This window comes from Saimiri boliviensis, chromosome 21 (genome assembly GCF_048565385.1).
Source record: "Saimiri boliviensis isolate mSaiBol1 chromosome 21, mSaiBol1.pri, whole genome shotgun sequence".
NCBI classification, from domain to species: Eukaryota; Metazoa; Chordata; class Mammalia; order Primates; family Cebidae; genus Saimiri; species Saimiri boliviensis.
In genome coordinates, this window is record NC_133469.1 from 1,593,549 (window position 1) to 1,609,256 (window position 15,708).

The 15,708-nt window shown below is 50.7% G+C and overlaps 1 protein-coding gene, 1 long non-coding RNA gene and 1 pseudogene across 3 annotated transcripts in view; 1 reads left to right on the forward strand and 2 right to left on the reverse strand.

Moving 5' to 3' along the window:
• Positions 1-725: 725 nt before the first annotated feature.
• Positions 726-15,708, reverse strand: part of LOC141582650 (uncharacterized) — a 64,117-nt gene continuing 49,134 nt past the window's right edge. For both annotated transcript variants that reach the window (XR_012515539.1, XR_012515538.1), the window contains one exon: positions 726-8,179. This is a non-coding gene — a long non-coding RNA (uncharacterized LOC141582650). The remainder of the gene's footprint in view (positions 8,180-15,708) is intronic.
• Positions 3,773-3,869, reverse strand: LOC141582663 (small nucleolar RNA U13; annotated as a pseudogene).
• On the forward strand, positions 8,701-15,513 carry LOC141582649 (uncharacterized). The gene is made up of 8 exons (XM_074391336.1): positions 8,701-8,905; positions 10,250-10,405; positions 10,781-10,913; positions 12,844-12,941; positions 13,346-13,453; positions 13,657-13,809; positions 14,316-14,505; positions 15,437-15,513. Exons 1-4 carry the CDS (start codon positions 8,734-8,736, stop codon positions 12,893-12,895), a joined length of 513 nt encoding a protein of 170 aa, XP_074247437.1. The 5' UTR covers positions 8,701-8,733; the 3' UTR covers positions 12,896-12,941; positions 13,346-13,453; positions 13,657-13,809; positions 14,316-14,505; positions 15,437-15,513.

The window sequence follows — 15,708 nt, forward strand, 5'->3', positions numbered from 1 at the left end:
GACACATAGAGACAATTTCTATGCAGAACTGTGAGTGAGTGTCTCTCCTTTTGGGGGCAATGCCAGGGGATTTCCAGGATCTGCGAGTGGGCACTCAGCATGTGGCTGAGAATCCTGGGCAGCAGCAACATCCAGATGTACTTAGCAGAGGAATCAGGGATGTGCCTGGTTGGGGTATCAACAAAGCCGTCAATTCCAGCTGGCTGTGGATGTTGATGCTATACATCCTGTATATGAATTCTCCCATCAGAAACTCAGTCTAGTTAGAAATGCAAATAAGAAAGAAAATCATGCTCCCATTCCCCAAAGGAAAGGGCAGGGAGGCGGGAAGGTGGAAGGGAACTTCCTGGTGCTGCGGCCTGAATCTCCACTTGTGCTGCTGTCTTCCCCACTAGACTCTGGACTTCCAGAAAGGGCTGGGGACGGGCACAATGCCAGCCCCTCTCTTCTCTCCAGAAGTATTCCCAATCCTGACATTCACAGTAATTGCTTCTTTCTGTTCCTTTCTCCTTTTTTGAGGCAGGTTCTTGCTCTGTCACCCAGGCTGGAGAGCAGTGGTGCAATCACGGCTCACTGCAGCCTTGATTTCTTGAGCTCAAGTGATCTTCTCCCCTCAGCCTGCTGAGTAGGCAGGACAATAGTCGTGCACCACCCTTCCCAGCTAATTTAAAAAAAAAACAAAAACAAAAAAACAACTCCCCCCCCCCCCCCGAGACAGGGTCTTACTATGTTGCCAGGCTGGTCCCAAACTCCTGGGCACAAGCGATCTCCCTTCTCAGCCTCCCAAAGTGTTGGGTGTTACAGGTGTGAGCCACCACACCTGGCCTCTTTCTGTTTCTTTAGAGTAGAGCTGCCCTAGTATGCATCTCTAACGTATAACTGTTACCCAGCATTGTTTTGTCTTTTAAGCCTCTTTCAATCTCCAAGTTTGTTGGCTGGGTGAGTGCTCACTCCTGTAATCCTGATGTGAGAGGATCATTTAAGTTCAGAGGTTTGAGACAACACAGGAGACTCTTGTCTCTACAAAAACTAATTTTTTCTTTTTCACTCCACTCAGGCTGCAATGCAGTGGTGCAATCTCAGCTCACTGCAACCTTTGCCTCCTGGGTTCAAGCCATTCTTCTGCCTCATCCTCCCAAGTAGCTGGGATTACAGGCACATGGGACCATGCGCAGCTAATTTTTGTAATTTTAGTAGAGCCAGGGTTTTGCCATGTTGGCCTGGCAGTTCTCAAACTCCTGACTTCAGGTGATCTGCCCACGTCAGTCTCCCAAAGTGCAAAGATTGGGATCACAGGTGTGAACAACCGTGCCCAGCCAAAAACTAAAATTTTAAAAAAGACACAATCTACAAGTTTCTCCTCTATCCCTTTTCCTTTTTTATGTATGTATGTATGTATGTATGTATGTATTTTATTTATTTACAGACAGTCTTGCTCTGTCACCCAGGCTGGAGTGCAATGTCACAATCTCAGCCCACTGCAACCTCCGTCTCCCAAGGTTCAAGCAATTCTCCTGCCTCAGCCTCCTGAGTAGCTGGGATTACAGGCGTGTACCACCACACCTGGCTAATTTTTGTATTTTTAGTAGAGACAGAGTTTCACCATGTTGGCCAGGCTGGTCCCAAACTCCTTATTTCAGGTGATTCGCCCTCCTGATTCTCCCAAAGTGCTGGGATTACAAGTGTGAGCCACTGTACCTGGCCTTTTTTTTTTTTTTTTGATATGGAGTTTTGCTCTTGTTGCCCAGGCTGGAATGCAATGGCGTGATCTTGGCTCTCTGCAACCTCTGTCTCCCAGATTCAAGCGACTTTCCTTCCTCAGACTCCCAAGTAGCTAGGATTACAGGTATGAGCCACCATGCCAGGCTAATTTTTGTATTTCTAGTAGGGACAGGATATCTCTATGTTGGTCAGGTTGGTCTTGAACTTCTGACCTCAGGTGATCCACCTGCCTCAGTCTCCCAAAGTTCTGGGATTACAGGCATGAGCCATTGTGCCCGGCTCACCTGTTAGGAACTGGGCAGGCAGCACAGCAGGTGAGCAGTGGGTGCGTGAGGGAGGTTTCATCTGTGTTCACAGCCACTCCTTATTGCTGGCATCACCACCTGAGCTCCACCTCCAGTCAGATCGGTGGCGTTGTTAGAGTCTCATAAGAGCACGAACCCTACTGTAAACAGCACATTAGAAGGAGCTGGACTGCGTGCTCCTTATGAGAATCCAATGCCTGTTGATCTGTCACTGTCTCCCATCACCCCCAGAAGGGACCATCTAGTTTCAGAAAACAAGTTCGGGGCTCCCACTGATTCTACGTTACGGTGAGTTGTGTAAGTATTTCATTATATATTACAATGTAATAATAATGGAAGTAGGCCGGGCACAGTGGCTCATGCCTGTTATCCTAGTACTTTGAGAGGCTGAGGCAGGTGGATCGCCTGTGGTCGGGAGTTCAAGACCAGCCTGGCCAACATGGTGAAACATCCGTCTCTACTAAAGGTGCAAAAACTGGCCGGACATGGTGGCAGGACATGTAATCCCAGCTACTTGGGAGGCTGAGGCAGGAGAATTGCTTGAACCCAGGAGCCAGAGGTTGCAGTGAGCCACGATCGTAGCATTTTGGGAGGCTGAAGTGGGCGAATCACCTGAAGTCAGCAGTTTGAAACCAGCCTGGCCCACTGGTGAAGCCCCGCCTGTAATATAAATACAAACATTAGCTGGGTGTGGTGGTAGGAGCCTATAAGCTGAGCTACTCGGTAGGTTGAGGCAAAAGAATTGCTTGAACCCAGGAGGTGGAGGTTGCAGTGAGCTGAGATCATGTCCCTGCACTCCAGCCTGGGCAATAGAGCAAGATTCTGTCTTTAAAAAAAAAAAAAAAAAAAAAAAAAAAAAAAAAAGAGGCAAGCCAGTCACAATGGCTTATACCTATAATCCCAGAACTTTGGGAGGCCAAGGTGGAAAGATCACTTGAGGCTAGGAGTTCCAGGTGTAAACCTGGGCAACATAGCAAGACCCCATCTCTACAAAACATTTTTTAAAAATTAGGCACAGTGGCATGTGCCTGTAGTCTCAGCTACTCAGGAGCCTGAGGCAAGAGGATTGCTGGAGCCCAGAAGGTGGAGCCTGCAGTGAGCCGTGCTTGTGCCACTGCACTCCAGCCTGGGTGACAGAGACCCTGTCTCTCAAAAAAAAGAATTCAGAGTAGAGAAAAGTATGAATCGTAAGTTCAAGCACGCCATGTCCCAAATTTCCTTCACGAGTGTTGATGCACGCCCCAAGAAATCTGTATTCATTTCCCAGCGCTGCCTTAACAAAGTACCTTAAACTGTGTAGCTTCAACCACAGAGGTTTATTCTCACAGTTCTGGAGGCCAGGAGTCTGAAATCAAGAGATTTTTTATTGTTTGTTTGTTTTTCCTGTGAAGGCTGTGAGGGAGGGTCTGTCCCAGGTCTCGCTCCTGGATTCTCAGAGCTTCCAGAGTTCCTTGGCTTGTAGGTGGTCTTCTGTCTCTGTCTTGACATTGTCTTCCCTTGGTAGGTGTCTTTGTCCACACATTCCCTTTTTATAAGGACACCAGGCACACGGGATTAAAATTTACCCTCATTACCTCAGCTTAGCCTGATCACATGTGAAGAGCCTATTTCCAAATAAGGTCGCATCCACAGACCCTGCGGCATAGGGCTTCAGCGTCTTTCGGGGAGACACGGGACAACGCATAACGCTATAGATTTGCAAATATTTTTAGTTTGAGTTTCTGGGTTTTATTTTTTATTTTTCGCATCAGGTGGGTGATGTGATGATACCATAACAAGTTTTGAGGAGGGTGCATATCATAAAATAGCATGAAAACCCAATGGTCATGCTTAGGTTTTGATTTCTTAATTTTACTTTTAATTTTTCTTGAGGCAGGGTCTTGCTCCATTACTCCGGCTGGAGGGCAATGGTGCAAACATGGCTCACTGCAGCCTCAACCTCCTGGGCTCCAGCGATCTTCCCACCTCAGCCTCCCAAAGTGCTAGGATGATCGGAATGAGCCACCACCCCCAGCTGTTCTCTACTTTTTGTTTGTACGTTGTTCTTTTTACTCAAAAATACACCTTTGCAGCTGGGCATGCTGGCTCATTTCTGTAATCCTCAGCACTTTGGGAGGCCGAGGCAGGTGGATCACTTGAGGTCAGGAGTTCAAGACCAGCCTGGCCAACATGGTGCAATGCCTTCTCTACTAAAAATGCAAAAATGAGCTGGACGTGGTGGTGCATGCCTGTAATCCCAGTGACTCGGGAAGCTTAGGCAGGAGAACCACTTGAACCCTGGAGGCGGAGGTTGCAGTGAGCCAAGTTCATAATACTGCACTCCAGACTGGGTGGCGGAGCGAGACTCTGACTCACAAAAAAAAGGAAATACACATACATATATATATATATATATATATATATACATACACACATGCACACTTAATACACACACACACACCCCTTGGCAATCTTTTTATATATCAGCATTTGCTATTACAATTTAAAATCTATGGTAGATTTCATTTAGATTAATAGTCTAAATACTATCCTGGTAAGTTCTACAACTAAAGAAAATAGGCAATGCATTTAAATGATTCAAAGTTCAAAACCTATGAAAGAGTATAGAACTGAGTCTCCCATATGGCAGCCAGTGGCACCTATGTTTCTTGAAATCAAAGTGAGGCCAGATATGGTGGCTCCTGCCTGTAATCCCAGCACTTTGGGAGGCAGAGTCAGGTGGCTCTTCTGAGGTCAGGAGTTTGAGAGCAGCCTTACCAACATGGTGAAACCCCATCTCTACTAAAAACACAGAAAGAAGCCAGATGTGGTGGTGAAGCCCTGTAACCCTATCTAATTGGGAGGCTGAGGCAGGAGACCTGGAGGCCTGCTTGAACCTGGGGACAGAGGTTGCGGTTAGCCAAGATCATGCAGCCTCACTTCAGCCTGGGCAACAGAGCTAGACTCCATCTCAAAATAGAAAAAAAAAATCTAAATGAATTAACATTAAAGAAGATAGGCCGGGCGCGGTGGCTCAAGCCTGTAATCCCAGCACTTTGGGAGGCCGAGGCGGGTGGATCACGAGGTCGAGAGATCGAGACCATCCTGGTCAACATGGTGAAACCCCGTCTCTACTAAAAATATAAAAAATTAGCTGGGCATGGTGGCGTGTGCCTATAATCCCAGCTACTCAGGAGGCTGAGGCAGGAGAATGGCCTGAGCCCAGGAGGCGGAGGTTGCGGTGAGCCGAGATCGCGCCATTGCACTCCAGCCTGGGTAACAAGAGCGAAACTCCGTCTCAAAAAAAAAAAAAAAAAAAAAAACATTAAAGAAGATGAAGGATTCGGTTCTTTGGCTGCGTCGGCCACGTTTCAGGTGCTCCGCAGCTGCAGATGGTCCTCAAACATGGTCCTCATTGCAAAAAGTTCTATCGGTTGGTGCTGGTGCCGCCTTAAAGCCGCTCTCCCTCCTCTCCTGAAAGCCAACCACTGTTAGGGTTTTTCTGGTGATTCCTTTCCGAGATGATCTATGCACACGATCAGCACGTGGAGTTAATATATCTACCTAAAAAAAAAATCGGTGTGTCCCGTGTAGTGCGAATGACCATGTAAAAGTCCATTTAATGGAATGTATTCAGCTAGTTTCATAATGAAGTGCTCTTGAGTTTTTCCCAGGTTTCCTCTCTTACAATTATTCTGTGGTGAACACCATTCTCTCTGCAGAGTACATTCTTAACAGTGGAATTCCCTGGCCACAAGGTTTATATGTCTTTCTCTCTTCTTTTCTTTCCTTTCTCTCCCTCCCTCTATTCCCTCTTTCTTCCTTTTCCTACCTCTTTTCTTTCCTTTCCCCTCTCTCTTCCCCTGCTTTTTTTCTCACCCACTTTCCTCTTTCTCTCACAAGGTCTTCTATGCAATGGCATGATCCCAGATGACTGCAGCCTTGAACCACTGAGCCCAAGCAATCCTCTTGCTTCAGCCTCCCAAGTAGCTGGATCTAAGGCCTGTGCCATCATGCCCTTCCATTTTTCTTTTCTTTTCTTTTCTTTTTGTGGAGATGCGGCTTACTGTGTTGTGCAGGCTCATTTTCATCTTAGTAGGTCCTTTTCAAGGGTTCTTACCCAAGGGTACCTGGATAGAACTTAGTCACTTGAAGCCCTTGTCGTTGTGTTGAAGTTTCGTGTCTGTTTCCTCCATCCCGGGGAGAAGATTTAAATCTTCTATCCCCTTTTCAAGCAGAACAGTGACTTCAGAAAGTGTACAAATGTTGGGAGGTGAGGTGGGAGGATCACATGAAGTCAGGGACTTGGGACCAGGCTGGCCAAGAAGGTGAAACCCTGTCTCTACCAAAAAATACAAAACTTACCTGGGCGTGGTTGTGCACGTTTGTGGGCCCAGCTTCTCAGGAGGCTGAGGCAGGCGGATTGCTTGAATCTGGAAGGTGCAGGTTGCAGTGAGTCGAGATTGCACCACTGCACTCCAGCCAGGGTACAAATAGCACCTTTAGCCTTGATCCCACCAGGCATGACCACTGGGCACGTTCAGCAGTGGATCACCCAGTTCTGCCTCAATTTGCAGTGTCTTCTCAGATGGCTGGAGTGGCGCATCTGAAGCTAGGGCTGGATGTCTTGCTGCATAAATACTCTCTCCATTTCCACCTGTGCCGTCAGCCTGGGTGGGGAGAAGACGCGTGTCAGGGGAGAGCCATCTTCTTCCTAAAGCCCCACCTGTCTGATGGCTGAGACATCTGCTTCATTTCCAGAACTCCCAGGGGGCCTTGAACGTCTTGTTATTTGCTAAAGATGCAAGCACAGATTGCCTGTACCTCCCCTCGGACCTTCCTGCCACTCCCTATAGAGCTGTCTGAAGCCTGGAAATGTTTATTTGCCTTTGGAGAAATTCTAGTTCTATCTGCCCCAGACTCATAGACTCATCAAAATTACAGTAACAGCCTGCGCTCTATAACTTTCTGGAGCCTGTTCCAGCAAGCCCCTTCTTCAAGTCTTTTTTCTAACCCCGTACAAGATGGGGAAACTGCGGCAGATGAGCTCATGAATACAAAGTGCCAGAGCTCGGGTTCAATCTTGAATCCCTGGGCCCAGGGGTTCGAGGCTTGGGTTCAACCTTAAAGTCTGAGGGATTTAAGGTTGATGTGGGAAGTGTTCTGTTTGACACCCCCTACCCCGGTGTGTGGGGGTTGGTCCGGTGTTGCCTGGAGAGCCCCAGTTTTCGCCCGCTGACCTGACGCATTTGTGGCTAGTGTTCTCTTTAACTGCAAAGTGTGCTTTAGGAGAGAAGTTCTGTGCTCACCCTGTTCACCTGCACCCTGAGGAAGCTCTGAGAACACCACGCAGCCTCCGATACACGCTGAAGAAAGCCGGCTCTAGGATGTGCCTGCCAGCAGGAGGAGCTGCGAGCATCTACATCCACATGTAGACATATTTGTACACATACGTTCAGATACAAACATCCATATATATACACGTCTTTACACACATCTGCACACTCGTCTGTATACACACATTCATACACATGTCTACATGTACACACATCCATATCCACACATTCATACACACATATCTGTATTTCCATATATCTGTATACATACACATCTACACACATCCACGTACAGATACATCTGTATACAGATGCATGCACATACATACACATCTGCACACATGTCGGTGGGGATCAGGGAAACATAGCATTAAGTAGTGATGGTCTGGCAATAGCGAGTATTGTTTGGACATCTTTTGGGTGAACTGACCAGCTAGTGGCTATCAGAGGGGTTTGTGGGGTGTGTCTGCAGCTTGGTGGGGTCATCAAACATGGTATTTATTGTTGCACATGTCTTTTCTAGAGGATCTCCCATGCGGGGCCCTGGAGTGTAATGAGCTGTCCCCGTGGCCCACCTGCCAGTGTCTGCACCAGTGACCAACAAAGTTCTGGCTTCACAGGCCTCACGGACTTTGGATTGTACTGCAAGAAACGCTAGTGTGCCATCATTGGAAGTGTCTGGTCACCACGTGGAGATCCGTTGCCAGCGGCAGGTTGGGAGCCGGGAGGACGTTTCAGTCAGACAGGCTCGATGACCAGGGCTGGCGCTGGTGGGCAGCGGAGATGGCAGATGGGGTGGACTCTAGTCACGTTCCATAGTGATGGCCGACAGAGTTTCTGATAGATCCAACGAGGGGGTTGTCAGTGAGAGAAGAGTAGTCCTTTGTGTTTATGTCTGAGTTTATAACACAGGTTTCTAATTTTGAGAAATCCCGAGTTTAAAAAATTCGGGAAGAGCTGGGCATAGTGGTTCCCACCTGTAATCTCAGCACTTTGGGAGGCCAAGGCGGGCGGGTCACTTGGGCTCAGGAGTTTGAGACCAGCTTCGCCAACATGGTGAAACCCGGTCTCTACTAAAAATACAAAAACTAGCTGGGCACTGTGGTGTGCATTTGTCATCCCAGCTACTTGGGAGGCTGAGGCAGGAGAATCACTTGAACCCAGAGACGAAGTTTGCACTGAACCAGGATCCTGCCACTGCCCTCCAGCCTGGGTGACAGAGTGAGACTCTATCTCAAGGAAAATCAAAACCGGGGAAGGATCAGCATACAAAGCCATTAGTTGGGCTGTCTCCTGCCCTCTCTCCAGTCCCAGCTTGTGTGATCATGGCTGGGCTTGCTGGCCAAGCTTGTCATTCCGGGTGACACCATGGCCTTTTCAGGACTGGAGACATGCAGCCACCCATGGTCGGCAAGGCTGAGTGGTTCCAGGAGCAGCTGGAGATGAAACTGGTCATGGGGCAGCCCTGTCATCTTTACAGGGAACCTCACGCAGCAGGCAGGCTGCAAGCTGGCCTCTCTGCATCACTGAGCCGTCTGCTGAGTGACCAAGCCCACCTGACAGGTAGGCTATGAAACCCCTTGTGCCCCATCTCCCCTGTGGCCAGGCTAGGGTGTGGGCCAAATGCCTCCTGATGGTCCTCATCAGCCCAGCCTCTCAATATCAACAACCCATCTAAGGACAGACGTAGGCTCAGTGAGCCCCCAGAACCTCCCCAACCTCCAACTGCCCCCACAAACCTTAAAATAGCAGCTTTAGGGCAGTTTTTATTCTCACCCATGGTCAGAAACATGTAACATTTTGACCTAAAATACACAGGGCATTTAAAACACACACCCAGGCTGAGCAGGCGCTGGCCCGGTGCCAGAGCCAGGGCGGTGGCACCTGGGTATGCCGCTTATGTGTTCTGAATGATTCCAAGGTAAGGACAGGAGCTGAAGCTGGGGGCACTTGGAGCAGTGGCTGTTGACCACCTCATGTGGGTGTTTGGGAGTCATAACAGCTGGCCCAGTTCCACCTGTGTGTTCTGGATGACCTTCAGTGTTGCAGAGGCAGAAGCTTCAGAAGGTGAAATTTATCCAACAACCTATGAGGTGTGGTTAATTCTTTTGTCATCTGTCCTATTTGATTTTGTTTCATTCTTTTTTTTTTTTTTTTTTTTTTTTTTTTTTGAGACAGTCTCACAGTGTTGCTGGGACTGGATGCAATGGTGCAATCTTGACTCACCACAGCCTCTGTCTCCTGGGTTCAAGCGATTCTCCTGCATCAGCCTCCTGAGTAGCTGAGATTACAGGTGCCCACCACCACACCTGGTTATTTATTTATTTTGTATTTTTGTAGAGACAGGCTTTCACTGTGTTGGCCAGGCTGGTTTCAAACTTCTGACCTCAGGAAATCTGCCTGCCTTGGCATCCCAAAGTGCTGGGATTACAGGCATGAGCCACTGTGCCCAGCCTCATTCTACTTTATTCTTGGGCCAAGCACAGTGTCCCATGCCTATAATCCCAGAACTTTGGGAAGCCAAGGCAGGAGGATTGCTCGAGTCCAGGAGCTCAAGATCAGCCTGGACAACATAGACCCCTGTTTCTAAAATATATGTATACACACACACACACACACACACACACACACACACACACACGCCAAGGTGGCGGCACAAGTCTGTAGTTCCAGCTACTACTTGGGAGGCTGAGGTGGGAGGATCAAATGAGCCTGAGAGGTCAAGGCTGCAGTGAGCCGTGATCAGGCCTGTCTGTGGGCTGTTGTGCAGGGCACAGGTGTTGACTCTTCAATGAGCCCCCCAACCCCAAGGCCCCTGGCATATCCCGAGTCCCCTCTTTGCCTGGGGCTCAGGGTGTTGGTCCCTGGGGCCTGACCCTTTCTCCTGCCTGCTCTCTGTCCCGGCAGCACTGCTGGAAAGGAAGGGGGAGGATGGACACTGGGCGGCCACACTGGGTGCCGAGCTCGTCGTGTCAGGACTGGCGGGGCTGTGTGCCCTTAGCCTGCTGCAGCAGCGAGGCCGGCTCTGGACCAACTCCCTGAGGATCCAGTGCAGCCTGCTGGGTAAGGCACTGCATGTCTGGCTGTGGGGCAGTTGGAGGTGGCAGGGTCTGCCCTGTTTCTTGAGGCTGTGGCTCTGCAGGCTAAGATATGCTGTCACCACAGGATTTTCCATTAGCCATTCTGTGGGCTCTGAGTAGGACTTAGTACCTGCTCATTTAAAACAACAACAACAAAAAGGTGTGTCTGCTGAGGGGACATTCACCCCTCTCTTAAGGCCTCCCCAAGAACAGGTTCTAATGGAGTGACAGGTGAAGCAGACCACAGGGCTGGGAGGACACGGCTGAGGCCAGGCTGGGCTGGGCCCTCCTCCTCTTGGAGCCCTGGTGGAGGGCTGCCTGGCAGAGGGGGCAGGGGTCCATTGATCAATCTTCACAGCTCAGGCAAAGCAGCCAGCACACCAGTGCAGCACCGGCCAGAGGCTGCCGACAGAGAGTGGCTTAGATGGCGCTTACCAGCTGGAGCTGGGCCGTGAGCTCCACAGCACACAGATCCCGGCCTCAGCCACAAGGTAGGGTGCCCGGGCCAGGTGGGACATCCAGAGAGAGCACCAGAGTCTGGCAAGGTGATCTGAGTACCCTGAGCTCTTTCCTAAAGAGATGAACTTGCTCCCAATAGCATAGCCACATAGGACAGCTGGAACTCAGCCTTGGTGACTTTCCCTTTTGCATCTCCAACCCCATGTCCTCAGAAGTAAGAAACGCTTGTCACAGTGCCAAGGACTGGAAGGAGGGCTTGGGAAACAGATTTTCAATCATAAAAATGCATTTTGGAAACAGCAGTTCACTTAGTTTTTCCCAGAGCAGGGGTCCTTTTGCTGAGTTAGGAATCACGGTGTGCTCAGCTGCTGAACAGGTGGTAGTTTTTCTATAGCACGCATTTAACCTTATACATATTTTTTTCTTTTCACATCCAGTCCTGCAAATGGTGGTGGCTTATTTATTTTTTTTCTCGCTGTGTCACCAGGCTGGAGTGCAGTGGCATAATCTCAGCTCACTGCAACCTCTGCCTCCCGTATTCAAGTGATTCTCCTGCCTCAGCCTCCCAAGTAGCTGGGACCACAGGCATGCACCACAATGCTTGGCTCCTTTTTGTATTTTAGAAGAGATGGGGCTTCACCATTTTGGCCAGGATGGTCTTGATCTCTTGCCCTTGTGATCCACTGGCCTCAGCCTCCGAAAGTGCTGGGATTATAAGTGTGAGCCACGGTGCCTGACCCAACCTTCTTTTTTTCATGGGCTTCTGTCTTATTCTTACAAGGTCTCCAAGCTAATATTCCTTATGCCTGCTGCCTCAGTTTCTTCAGTCTTCTGCCTGCTTTCTTTTGCGTGTACAGCCTTGTTTCTGTGACGCTTACTGCCACAGGGTCTCTTTCTGGTTCCACGATGAGCTCTTTGTGGCCGCATGGTCCTTAAATGCTCACAGCGGCTGCCTTGACTGTCCTCCTGGCAGGACTAGGAACTTCTGGCCTCTCCACCATCTGGGGCTAAGTAAGACCGTGCCCCATGCCAGGGTAGGTGTCCCTCTGACTGGCTATTGAATGCCCTCTCTATATCCTCTCTGCTGTGCCAGAGTCCCATGGCCACCCACAGCACAGTGAATTTGAAAGAGTGCTCCGTGACTCGGCCCACTGTGCTGTTCACAGCTGTCATTGACCACAGTGAGAGAAAGCAGGAATGTCGGCACAGGGAAGGGGCCAGGGCGGAGTCCAGGGGGAACCAGGGCCAGCACCCAGTGTCCTCTCCCAGTCCAGCGCCTTCACATGGGAGGCACTTGGCTGTCCCAGCACTATGTCACCCAGGGTATTTAGTGGGGCTGCCTAATTGGCAGGTGCTGCTTGGCTCAGAGCACACTGTCAGACTCCTAGGAGGCAAGCAGGGGTTCAGCATAAACCCCGTTTGTGCAAACAGTTCAGGTGCAGAGAGCCTCGTATCACTTCTAGGAGTGGGGGAAACCCCCAATCCAAGTTCCCAGACAACTTGTAAGCAGGCCATGCAGAGGCGGCTCGGGTTTACTGTAACAACTCACCTGCACTCTTCAGTGCCTTCTACTCTATTTCTTTTCCCCCACTTCCCCCACCATTTTAATCCCAGGAACAGGCCCTATCTCCTCCAGACCTGGGCTGGGCCTCTGAGCTCCCCAGAGGCCTCATGGTGGGTGGTGGCTGCCTTTTGCAGGGCCCCTGGCCACACTGGAAGAACGCCTTCCTGGAAGTGATGCTGCAGCCCCTGGAGGTGGTGTGGCGGGAGTAGGCAGAGGAGGCCATGTGGTGGCTACAGGCCTGGGTTTCCGGGATGCCAGTCAACCGGGGTCCCAGGCCCATTAGGGTGGCCCGAGGGGCCGTGAAAGGCACCCTGGAGCTGGAGACTGAGGGCAAGGATGGGGCGTGGCTGGCAGTTGAGGACAACAGAGACAGCTCTCTCAGTCCCCTCCCTCTCCAGGTGGCCCATTCGATGCTGTCCGGGGCTGAGGCCACATTCTCACGGGCACTGAAGAGGCTCTGCAAGCCCCTGCTGGACCTGTATGACCTCATAACCAGGTAATGCAGGGTTGGGAGTGGCGCATCCGGCCTTCCTGCCACGTATCAGGTGCAATGCTGAATGCGTCGACACGCTCTGACTCACTGACTCCTCTGACTGCCCCATTTCACAGGAGAGAAAGCTGGGGTTTCTTCCTTACTCCACGGAGACCTCACGAGCATGGTCCCAGTGCAGGCAGGATTTTAGGAGCTGCTGCAGAGGGCCACCGTGGGCCAGGCGGACCCCTGCCTTCAGGAAGCTCAGTTTTACTCAGAGACAGACACGAAGCATGAGAAATCTACAGCAGGGTGTGCACCGCTCCCTGCAGAGAGCCTGAGAGTCACCTCTTAAGCAGGCCGTTCTTCTCTGTCACATTTCCTTGTTTTGTTTTGTAATTTTTTTTTTTTTTTTTTTTTTTTTTTAGATGGAGTCTCACTCTGTCTCAGTGGTGTGATCTCAGCTCATTGCAGCCTCTGCCACCTATGTTCAAGTGATTCTCCTGCCTCAGCCCTCTGAGTTGCTGGGATTACAGGTGTGTGCACTACTATACCTGGCTAATTTTTTGCATTTTTAGTAGAGACAGGGTTTTGCCACTCCAGGCTGGTGTCAAACTCCTGACCTTCAGTGATGCAACTCCTTTGGTCTTCCAAAGTGTTGGGACTACAGGCATGAGCCACCACTCCTGGCCTGTTTTGTAATCTTTTACAAACACATAAAAGCCCTTCTTTCTTGCAGGCTGTGCAGAAGATGACCACAGGCTGGGTGTGGCCCACTGCCCATCGTTTACCACTACTGAGCCATACATTAGGTGGCAAATGCTAGAGAAGGGACATTGTTGAGATGGTGGGCAGAGGAACCTGTGGTGTGGCCATGGCCAGTGTTGAGAAGGTACAGTCTGAGCAAGAGCCATGGGGCCAGTGTGGGAACAGAGCTGCAGGTGGGGGCACCACTGCACAGAGGCCTGGGAGAGAGATGTGCCTGGCCTGTTTTTGAGATGGAGTCTCATACTCTGTCACCCTGGCTGGAGTGCTGTGGTGTGATCTCAGCTCACTGCAACCTCTGTCAAATTCAAGTGATTCTCCTGCCTCAGCCTCCCAAGTAGCTGGGATTACAAGCATTCATCACCATACCTGGCTAATTTTTGTGTTTTTAGTAGAGACGGGGTTTCACTATATTTGCCAGGCTGGTCTCAGAATCCTGGGCTCCAGAGACTCGGTGCTGGGATTACAGGCATGAGCCACCTTGCCTGGCCTGTATGAATAGCAAGGTGGTGGGGCTGATGTAACTGGGAGGGACTGGGAGGTCCCAAGGCTGGGGTGGTGAGGGGAGGACTCTGGCTTCTGCTCTGACCTAGGAAGGATGTAACACAAATTTCTGCTCCTGCCATCTTGCAGTCAGAATGTAGGCTAAGGGAAGAGCTCCCAGGGCGGGGCGTTGGCTTGGTTGAAGAATTGCCTGTCTGGTTATTCGCCTACCTGGTGAGTGGGATCTGGTGGGAATGCCAAACAACTGGATTCAACTGGCAGTGAGGGTGTTGAAGCTGCTTCCTGCCCACAGCTGCAGGGCCTCTGAGCTCCCTAAAAGGTAAGTGAGGCTACCTGTCCCTCCCCCTCACTGGCCCATCAACAACAGAATGTGCAATGTTCCTCTTCCCACTCCGCCCCCACCTGAGCCAAGATCTTCTTAATCATTCAGATCTCACAGGCTTGAGCCTGCTCTACATATTAAGAAAGTTCCAGTCCTCCGCTCAGCTGTAGAAACTTCCTAGACCTGTTGGTCGGGCACACTGGTTCATGCCTGTAATCTCAGCACTTTGGGCAGTGCTGACTCGACTAAAAATTTAAAAATTAGCCAGGCATGGCAGTGAGTGCATGTAGTTCCAGCTACTCTGGAGGCTGAGACAGGGGAATCACTTAAACCCAGGTGGCAGAGGTCACAGGTAGTCGAGATGGTACCACTATACGCAAGTTTGGGAAACAGAATGAGATTCTGTCTCAAAAGCCCAAACAATTTCCTACACCTTCCAGCTCCTGTCCTTGGCATCCCCACACACAGGCCCTATGCTGCCCAAGACCCGGGGGGCAGATCAGACATGACATCAGACATCTGTGTCCTCAAAATAGGGCAGCTTGTTTCTGTCCAAGCCTCAGCCATCACCTCTACTGTCAGGCCAGCGTCTGTCCTCCTCCACCTCATTATGGGATTTCCTAGAACAAGGACAGCCCCGAGAGGCAACCCAGTGCTCTCCACGGCAGGGCTCTTCCTGTGGACCTGTGAGCTCCCCTTCTGCAGCCAAAAGGAGCAAGGCTCGGCTAGGCATAGCGACTTGTCCTGTGTGTTCCCTCTAGGAACTACTTAGTGGTGGTGACACTGCCACTGCTGCCTCGGGGGGTGGGAGGGAGGGCGGGGATGAGCCCCTGGACATGGCCTGGGTGACCAGCTACCTGGTGGTGTAGAAGCTGCTGCGGCCACTCTGAGAGGTGTCCGAGGCCAACATGCTCTCGTGTTCTACCAGCTCAGATGCCGCCTGCTGCATGATCTCTGAGAGTTTGAGTCCTGCCCCGAGCTGTGCCACCTTCCTCCCTGGGAGCCCCCTGCCCCATGGGCACAGCAGCAGACCATGCAGGGGCAGGTACTGTGGGAGCACATGGAAGCCTACAGAGGCTTGTGGCATCACAGTGCCAGGCCCAGATCTTATTGGACTTCCCAAGGTCTTATGGGACTAGAGCTGAGGCTTCTCATCCTGCTTTTCTCCAGATTATAAGGCCTGGCCCAGCAGTGCAGCCA

Coding starts and splice junctions, on each gene's coding strand:
- LOC141582649 (XM_074391336.1), top strand. CDS start 8,734: ATGCAGCCACCCATGGTCGGCAAGGCTGAGTGGTTCCAGGAGCAGCTG. Junction 8,906..10,249: donor TGACCAAGCCCACCTGACAG/GTAGGCTATGAA, acceptor CTGTCCCGGCAG/CACTGCTGGAAAGGAAGGGG. Junction 10,406..10,780: donor GATCCAGTGCAGCCTGCTGG/GTAAGGCACTGC, acceptor CAATCTTCACAG/CTCAGGCAAAGCAGCCAGCA.